We start from the raw sequence: 9,650 nt of genomic DNA on the forward strand, positions 1-9,650 counted from the left end.
AGGGAGGGGTGTAGGGGCAGGAGGGGGTGACAGAGATAGGGAGTGGGTGTAGGGGCTGGAGGTGGTGACAGAGATAGGGAGGGGGTGTAGGGGCTGGAGGAGGTTTGCAGAGATAGGGAGGGGGTGTAGGGGCTGGAGGGGGTGACAGAGATAGGGAGGGGTAAAGGGCTACCAGGAGATGACTTGCCCAGTGGATGGGTGAGAGTGGCAGTATCCTTTTGGAGCTGGTCATTTGTACATTCTCTGATGTCTGTTCAGGTGAGGAACTTGATGAAAGCGACTCTGCAGTTGCACAGAAGGATTGATTACCTGGTCAATAATGCAGGAGGTCAGTTCACTAGCCCCACCGAACACATCACAGCTAAAGGCTGGAATGCAGTGATAGAGACCAACCTAACCGGAACATTCTACTGTTGCAGAGAAGGTAAAAGCTCCAGGGTCCGAGGAGAAGCGAAATGGCACTGAGGGGGGAAGTGGGTGAGTTTCTAAAGAGCTGTTTCAGGAGGCGGTCAGGTAGAGGTGTTCTGTGTAGGAAGGGAGAGAGAGGGCAAGGTCAAGACTGGGGGGTTGTGGATGAGGGAGCAGACTCTATGGAGAGTGGATGTTGCCCAGTGTGTGAGTGTGAGAGAGAGAGAGAGAGGCGGTGGTGGCGGGGGGGAGGTGGTGGAGGAGAAGCAGGCTGACTGTGCAGAAGTGGATGAACCTGATTGCTGGTACAGAACTCAAACATTGCTAAAGAGACACAAAGTCAAAGCTTTTCATCTTGTAGTCATCAGGGCTGAAATGCAAGAAAACCAAATTCAGAAAGGAACAATTTATACAGTGGGACCACCATTCAGCCCCATCTTCTCATTGCATTTCAGATCTAATGAGTGTGAAATGAAAGCTTCACTGTCATGTGTTTTTGTATGTTTGGGTCGGAGAGTGTGAGTAAGGCTTGGGGGAAATAGGGTGACTGAGAGAGAGAGTCATGGGTGAGGGTTGAGGGATCGGGGGATACAATTTAGTGGAATGTGGGAATATGAAAGTAACGGGGAATGAGAAAAACTGAGTGGAGTGGGAATGGGGATTGGCGCTGTCGGGCAGGGAGATTGGATGGAGGGAGCGTATGGGAAGGTGTAGTATGTGAGGAAGGCTGTGTGTCTGCAGAGGACAATGAAATTGTGGTAATGTCACTGGGCTTGTAATCCAGAAGGCCATGGGGAGATGGGTTCAAATCCCAACATGACAGATGGTAAAATCAGTGAAAATAAATCTACCATCCTTACCTAGTCTGGCCTACACGTGACTTTTAACTGCCCTCTGAGATGACCCAACAAGATACAGTTGTTTCAAACCAGGATGAAATCTGTAAACAAAGGAATGAAATGAATAGTTGACCTAGCATCAAGCTAGGCACCTGAAACATTAATGGCAGAAACAGCCCTGTCAACTCTGCAAATTACTCCTCACTAACATCTAGGGGTTAGTGCCAACGTTGGGAGAGCTGTCTCACAGACTAGTCAAACAACAGCCTGATATAGTCATACTCACAGAATCATACCTTACAGACAATGTCCCAGACACCACCAACACCATCCCTGGATATGTCCTGTCCCACCAGCAGGACAGACCCAGCAGAAGTGGCAGCGCAGTGGGATACAGTCGGGAGGAGTTGCTCTGGGAGTCCTCAACATTGACTCCAGACCCCATGAAGTCTCACGGCTTCAGGTTAAACATGGGCAAGGAAACCTCCTGCTGATTACCACATACCGTCCTCCCTCAGCTGATGAATGAGTATTCCTCCATGTTGAACAACACTTAGAGGAAGCGCTGACTCAAATCCAGTATGACACAAGTGCTGAACAAGAGTCAAGACTTAAAACATTAAATCTGTTTCCTGTCTACCAATGCTGCCAGGCCTGCTGAGTGTTTCCAGCAATGTCTGGTTTTATCTCATCCCTTTACCGCCCCATCAGTCTCCTCTCGATCATCAGTAAAGTGATGGAAGGTGTCACTAACAGCGCTATCAAGCAGCACCTGCTCAGCAATAACCTGCTCAGTGACGCCCAGTTTGGGTTCCACCAGGGCCACTCAGCTCCTGACCTCATTACAGCCTTGGCTCAAACATGGACAAAAGAGCTGAATTCCAGAGGTGAGGCGAGAGTGACAGCCCTTGACATCCATTACCCCAGGCAAAGCTGGAATCAATGGGTGTCAGGGTGCAAACTTTCTGGTGGTTGGAGTCATACCTGACCCATAGGAAGATGGTTGTGGTTGTGGGAGGTCAATCATCTCAGCTCCAGGACATCTCTGCAGGAGTTCCTCAGGGTAGTGTCCTCAGCCCAACCATCTTTAGCTACTTCATCAATGAACTTCCCTCCATCATAAGGTCAGAAGTGGGGATGTTCGCCGATGATTGCACAATGTTCAGCACCATTTGTGACTCCTCAGATACTGAAGCAGTCCATGTTCAAATGCAACAAGATCTGGACAATATCCAGGCTTGGGCTGATAAGTGGCAAGTGACATTCGCACCACACAAGTGCCAGGCTATGACCATCACCAATAAGAGACAATCTAACCACCGCCCCCTGACATTCAATATTGTTGCCATTACTGAAACTCCTCCTATCAACATCCTGGGGGTTATCATTGACGAGAAACTGAAGTGGAATTGTCATATAAATACTGTAGCTACAAAGCAGGTCAGAGGCTAGGAATATTGTGGTGAGTAACTTACCTCCTGACTCCCCAAAACCTATTCGTCATCTACAAGGCACAAATCAGGAGTGTGATGGAATACTCCCCACTTGCCTGGATGAGTGCAGTTCTAAGGATACTCAAGGAGCTCAATACTATCCAGGACAAAGCAGCTGCTTGATTGGCATCGCATCCACAAGCATCCGCTCCCTCCACCACCGACGCTCAGTAGCAGCAGTGTGTACCATCTATTAGATGCAGTGCAGAAATTCACCAAAGATCCTCACACAGCACCTTCCAAACCCACGACCATTTCCATCTAGAAGGACAAGGCCAGCAGATACATGGGAACACCAACCCCTGCAAGTTCCCCTCCAAGCCACTCACCATCCTGACTTGGAAATATATCGCTGTTCCTTCAGTGTCGCTGGGTCAAAATCCTGGAATTCCCTCCCTAGTAGCATTGTGGGTCAACCTACAGCAGGTGGATTACAGCAGTTCAAGAAGACAGCTCACCACCGCCTTCTCAAGGGGCAACTAGGGACGGGCAATAAATGCTGGGCCCAGCCAGAGACATCCAAATTGCCGAAATGATTAAAAACAATGCAGGTAATTGAGTTGGGCAAATGAGGGGAAGGGGCATGTTGGATCCATGGCTGCACTGTGAATGTTTGTTGAGGGTTTGTGTTTGTTGGGCAGCAATCCAGTCTGGAAGTTGGGACAAAGTGAAAAGCAGGAGGACGTGCTGACATCTCTGAGCCAGTTCTCTGTGTGTTTCAGTGTATGCTGCCTGGATGAAGGAGAATGGTGGGACCATTGTAAACATTGTGGCAAATATGTGGAAAGGTTTCCCAGGAATGTCGTAAGTATCTCTGTCATCAGATCCTGGAATCTAGAACCCAAAACTATGGATTAGCGAGGATCTGCCAGTGTGAGATTAGGAGTGTAGTGAGTGTTTGGAATGTGTATCTCAGCCTGCCACGTGTTTGGAACAGTGCAACACACTGTGGCGTGCGTTTGGATCGTGTATCTCAGCGCGGCGTGCGTTTGGATCGTGTATCTCGGCACGGCGTGCGTTTGGAACGTGTATCTCGGCACGGCGTGCGTTTGGAACGTGTATCTTGGCATGGCGTGTGTTTGGAACGTGTATCTTGGCACAGCATGTGTTTGGAACATGTATCTTGGCACAGCATGTGTTTGGAACAGGCTGTTTAAGTACTGAGGGTTGTGACTTCAGGCTGTGCCAGATTACAATGTCAGAATCCTGGCTGGACTGACAAGTCGTCCAGTGAACTATGAAGGAATTGGATTGACTCTCAGTCAGCGATGAATTTTAACATTCACATTTCACGTTCATTCTAAGGCATACGGGAGCAGCACGAGCTGCTGTGGACAATCTTACGAAGAGTCTGGCTATCGAGTGGGCAGCCAGTGGAGTGCGCGTCAATGCCGTAGCTCCCGTTAGTACATTCATCTCCCTCCATGTTTACTCTTGTCGGTTTTAATACCATCTTTTCCTGTCGTATAAATGATTTTCTAATTATAGGGCCATAGAGCTGTATAGCATGGAAATAGACCATTCGGTCCAATTCGTCCATGCCAACCAGATATCCTAAATTAATCTAGTCCCATTTGCCAGTATTTGGCCCATATCCCTCTAAACCCTTCCTATTCATGTACTCATCCAGATGTCTTTTAAATGTTGCAATTGTACCAGCCTCCACCCCTTCCTCTGGCAGCTTATTCCATATATGCACCACCCTCTGTGTGAAAAAGTTGCCCCTCAGGTCCCTTTTAAATCTTTCCCTTCTCACCTTAAACCTATGCCCTCTAGTTTTGGACTCCCTTACCACAAGGAAAGTACCTTGTCGACTTACCCTATCCATGCCCCTCATGATTTTGTAACATCTATAAGGTCACCCCTCAGCCTCCAATGCTCCAGGGAAAATAGCCCCAGTCAAGTCAGCTTCTCCCTATGGCTCAAACCCTCCAACCCTGGCAACATCCTTGTAAATCTTTGCTGAACCCTTTCAAGTTTCACAACATCCTTCCTATAGCAGGGAGACCAGAATTGCATGCAGTATTCCAATAGTGGCCTAACCAATGTCCTGTACAGCCGCAACATGACCTCCTAACTCCTATACTCAACGCACTGACCAATAAAGGCAAGTGTACCAAATTCCTTCTTCAGTATCCTATCTACCTGCGACTCTGCTTTCAAGAAAGTATGAACCTGCACTCCAAAGTCTCTTTGTTTGGCAACATTCCCCAGGACCTTACCATTAAGTATATAACTGCTGCCCTGATTTGCCTTTCTAAAATGCAGCACCCCACATTTATCTGAATTAAACTCTGAAAAAAAGAGTTCTGACCCTTAAAAATACACAAGTTGCCCTCACAGAACTGACAACCAAAAACCCAGTTACATCCAATTTATAACCTAAATTACCAAATGAAAGGAACATAAACTCTCATCACAGTATGTTTATTCACATCCTGGTGTTGATATATATCCTGCATTCCTGTTTGCATGGCACCAGCTAAGTGCCCATTTTTGGGAAAATTTTGGTATCGTGGACTAGTGATCTTGAGGGCCAGTTTAACGGTCTAGGGACACATGTTCAAATCCCACCACAGCCGCTGGCGAGATTTGTATTGAGCTAATAAACCCAGAATATAATGTCAGTCTCAGTAACTGTGACCATGATTGCCACCAAACCCATCTGGTTCACTAATGTCCTTCAGGGAAGGAAATCTGCCATCCTTACCTGGTCTGGCCTACATGTGACTCCAGACCCTGGCCTGTGGTTGATGCTCTGAAATGGCCCAGCAAGGGTCCATAGGGAAGTGCAACAAATACTGACCTTGCCAGCAAAAGCATCTCCCCTTAACTCTGGCTCTCACTTTCTCAATCTCAGTAGTCTCTCTATGTCGGATTCTCTGCTGTTTCTTGCTGTTGCTCATTCTGACTTTACTGCAACCTGATGTATAACAGAAGGTTTTGTTCCATATTTCACTGAAAGCAGGAACAGCTGGAAAGTCAGTTCCTCCATTCTTTAACCCTTGATTCCTTTTATTACTTAGGGAGTCATTTTCTCAGAAACAGCTGTTGCCAATTACAAGAAGCTGGGACCTGAATTGTTCAAAGGTTACATCCCAAAAATCCCAGCCAAGAGACTTGGTGTCCCAGAAGAGGTAAGGCCCCAATCTTTGGCTGAATGTCCTACCCCTGTTACTTTTTCTTTTGGTCTTGTAAAATGGAAAAAGTTTTAACATGAGTGAACATTAGCTGGAAATATAAAAATAAGGTTAATGAACGATAACATGATAGCAACTGAAATGAACACGTATCTCGTATCGGTTATTAATGACATTATGGTGCAGTAGTTAGAGGCTTGTATCCACTGGATTTTAATGAGTCAAAAGACAACTTTATTGAAATACACAAGATCCTGAGGGTTCTTGACCAGGTGGGTGTGGATTGAATGTTTCCTATTTTGGGAGGATCTAGAATGAGGGGCCAATGTTTAAAAACCAAGGATTGTCCATTTAAAACAGAGGAGGGAATGTTGAATTCTCTCACAGGGTTGAGAGTTTCTGCAAACTCTTTTCCTGGAAAAGGTGGTGGAAGTAGACTGTGTGAATATTTTTAAGGCAGAGGTGAATCAATTCTTGTTCAGTAAGCAGGTGAGAGGTTATCAGGGGTATACAGGAATGTGGATTTGAGGTTACAATCAGATCAGACATGATTCTACTGAATTATACAGCAGGTCTGTCCCCACCAGTACCGCACCCCACTGTTACGCAGTGACAGATCCGTCCCCACCAGCCCTGTAAGCAAGAGTTATACAGTGACAGTTCTGTCCTCACCTGTACAGTGTGTGTAGGTTTATCCTGCCCTCTATTTTGAAATAGCTTACAGTCATTTTGTATAGTCCCTCAACTTCTAAACAACAGCAGTTCCAGAAGGTAACTCATCAAAGGGCAATGAGAGGAAGGCTTAGCTAGTGACACTGACATCCCTGTGAATTAATTTTTTAAAAGTTTCTGTCTGGTAAGTTCTAGCCTTTCACCACTTTAAACACTTCTGTGCAGGATTTAGCAGACTCTTCCTGAAAATCATTCTGTTATTGTGACTGATGGTCCACTCTATCAATCTCTCACTATTCCTCACGTTCTTTGCTTTTCTCTCCCCTCTCCAACTCCAGATTTCCTCTGTTGTTTGCTTCCTGCTTTCTCCCGCAGCCTCCTTCATGACTGGGGAGACTGTGAAGGTCGACGCTGGGGAAAGCCTGTACCAGAGCCCATGGGAGATACCTGGTAAGGACCACACCATCTCAACATTCAAACTGTCCACTCACTCACCCGTCTGCCTTCCGACACCCAGTATCACTAGGATGAACTTGCACTGGCTCTTTCTGTAAGGCACTATGCCACTCCTTCATGCTGAACAGAGAATGGCCACAGGCTATTCAACAACAGTGGGCACCACAGTTGAGCCTCAATCTCACCAACTGACTTGTCCATCGTTCTGTCAATGCACTGGTATCAGCCGAGGACTGCCTCCCCTCAGTGGGTCAGTCCTTCATGAGTGGAGCTGGTTGCAGTGGGGCAACGATGGGAAGTCAAAGTCAAAGTCATTGTTTGATGTGCTTGGCTCAGGAGGTTGTAATGTCACTGCTGAGCCAGAAGGTTGTGTGCTCCATTGCCAAAATTTGAGCCTGTACCCCAGGCTGACCCTCACAGCATTATGTGTCACTATCAGTGCTATCCTTCAGGTGCAAACCATTGCCTCACCTGCAGTGTGGAGTGGATATAAAACATTTCAATGTCTGTAGTCAGAGAAAAGCTGAGGAGTTATCGAGTTTCCTGAGCCAACATTCATCCCTGAACAGATCTTGCTGGGGATTTCTCTCATTGCTGTTTGCAGGAGACTTGTGTATGACAACAGTGACTAACTAGTACCTGATTGGGTAACTTTTGTGGAGTAGGTCAGTTCAGTGCCATTGGCTGAGCGGTTGATTTGCAATATGAGCAATGCCAACAACATAGGTTCAATTCCCGCACCAGCTGAGGTTAACATGAAGGACTCTCCTCAATCTATCCCCTTCCTTGAGGTGTGGGGACCCTCAGGTTAAACCCCCACCAGTTGGCTCTATTGAGAGAGCAGCCCTCTGTTCTGGTAGGACATCGGTGACTATATTTACTCGAGCACTGGGTAGTCATGGGGAAAAGATTCTCATCTTCCAACGTCACTTTCTAACTGTCCTCAGAACACGACCGCTGGCCGCCTGCTCCTGAAAGCCGGAACTCCACTGTTCTGGCTAATTTCCTCGCTGGAAAACTTCCTTCAAAATTGTGAACAATCGCAGGATCATCTACTAGATGCACCATCACCCAGTATTGCCAATTAGTCAGTTGAAATCTGTGCAACTTCCATTGGTTTATGTGCAACAGACTTTTAAAGCAATTCTCACTCAATAAATGTTAAAGGAATAAGACTGAAAAGTTTAAAATTTAAGTGCCAATAGACAAGAGGACAAATGGGGACACAGCACAAACTAATTTTCTATAGAGTGTGGAAGATTGAGGGTTGGATAGTTACTTGATTATTAAAAAAACTCGAATATTGCTGAAATAAAACATGTTTTGTTGAAGCTTTTCATCTTGCATTCATCAGAATTTTTGCCAAGTCAGAATGGTGCGTGACTTCAAGGGAAACTTGGAGGGGGTGGTGTTCCCATATGTCTGCTGCCCTTGTCCTTCTAGATGGAAGTGGTCCTGGGTTTGGAAGGTGCTGTCTAAGGAGTCTTGATGAATTTCTGCAGTGCGTCTTATAGATGGTACACACTGTTGCTAGTTAGCATCAGTGTCACCCTGTTATAGGAAGGATGTTATTAAATTGGAGAGGGTTCAGAAAAAATTTACCAGGATGTTGCCGGGACTGGAGGCTTTAAATAAAAGGGAGAGACTGGATAGGCTGGGACCTTTCTTACTGGAGCATAGAAAGTTCAGGGGTGACCTTACGAAGGTTATAAAATCATGAGGGGTATAGACAGGGTGAATGACAGGTGTCTTTTCCGTAAGGTGGGGTATTTCAAGGCTAGGGGGCATATTTTTAAGGTGAGAGGAAGAAGTTTTAAAAAAGACACAAGCGGCAATTTTTTTTACACAGAGTGGTTCGTGTGTGGAATGAACTTCCTGGGGAAGTGGTGGATGCGGATACAATTACAATGTTTAAAAGACATTTGGATAAGTTCATGAATAGGAAATGTTTGGAGGGATATGGGCCAAGCGCTGTCAGTTGAGACTAGTTTAGTTTGGGATAATGGTCAGCATGGACTGGTTAGACCGAAGCTTTAGTTTCCATGCTGTGTGACTCTATAAAATCCTCGGTGGTGAGACTGCAACTAACTGCCTGAGTACTGTCTTCCCCCAGAGGATTGGGAGAATGACACAAAGCGAGATCGACACAGCAAAGAACTTATCAGGAATTAGGAAGGGCAGAGAATTCAATAAAGCACCAACATTTAGAAAAAGACAATTTAATAATTCAAATGACTCTCGAGCTAATAGCCATCATAATAAATACCCCCAGAAAAATCCCTGAGCAGATATGGCTCACGGTTATGAAACACAGGCCAGTCCATGTACCACCTATTACCCTGTGCAGATGGCTTCCCACACAATGAAATGGCACCGACTCATTTCCTGAAACGTTTGAAGAGAGGGTGGATGTTCTTGCCAAAACTCTTAGTCCGATGATACTCCAAGTAAACCGTGTCATCAGCCCCTGACATGGAGCTCATTGTACCCATTCGCCGTGAGACCTGAAGGAGAAGGTGACAAGTTAACAGTACAGACCAGATCCAAAATAGGAGACATGCCCATCAACATGAGACTGGCATATCCAGTGTGATCCTGAGCGAGTGCCGCGCTGCCGGAGGGTCAGCGCTGAGCGAGTGCCG

At 46.3% G+C, this 9,650-nt stretch overlaps 2 protein-coding genes across 2 annotated transcripts in view; one reads left to right on the forward strand and one right to left on the reverse strand.

Moving 5' to 3' along the window:
- The window catches only part of pecr (peroxisomal trans-2-enoyl-CoA reductase), a 14,477-nt gene extending 6,130 nt beyond the window's left edge, over positions 1-8,347 (forward strand). The window contains exons 3-8 of the mRNA XM_048598527.1: positions 259-424; positions 3,463-3,544; positions 4,046-4,142; positions 5,767-5,877; positions 6,891-7,002; positions 7,956-8,347. Of these exons, the coding sequence (XP_048454484.1) occupies positions 259-424; positions 3,463-3,544; positions 4,046-4,142; positions 5,767-5,877; positions 6,891-7,002; positions 7,956-8,044 (657 nt within the window). The 3' untranslated portion in view covers positions 8,045-8,347. The remainder of the gene's footprint in view (positions 1-258; positions 425-3,462; positions 3,545-4,045; positions 4,143-5,766; positions 5,878-6,890; positions 7,003-7,955) is intronic.
- An 864-nt stretch (positions 8,348-9,211) lies between these two features.
- ercc3 (excision repair cross-complementation group 3) overlaps positions 9,212-9,650 on the reverse strand; it is a 25,429-nt gene continuing 24,990 nt past the window's right edge. Inside the window, exon 14 of the mRNA XM_048598528.1 lies at positions 9,212-9,512. Within this exon, the coding sequence (XP_048454485.1) occupies positions 9,387-9,512 (126 nt within the window). The 3' untranslated portion in view covers positions 9,212-9,386. The remainder of the gene's footprint in view (positions 9,513-9,650) is intronic.

Source organism: Rhincodon typus, chromosome 7, assembly GCF_021869965.1.
Source record: "Rhincodon typus isolate 14 chromosome 7, sRhiTyp1.1, whole genome shotgun sequence".
Classification (NCBI taxonomy): domain Eukaryota; kingdom Metazoa; phylum Chordata; class Chondrichthyes; order Orectolobiformes; family Rhincodontidae; genus Rhincodon; species Rhincodon typus.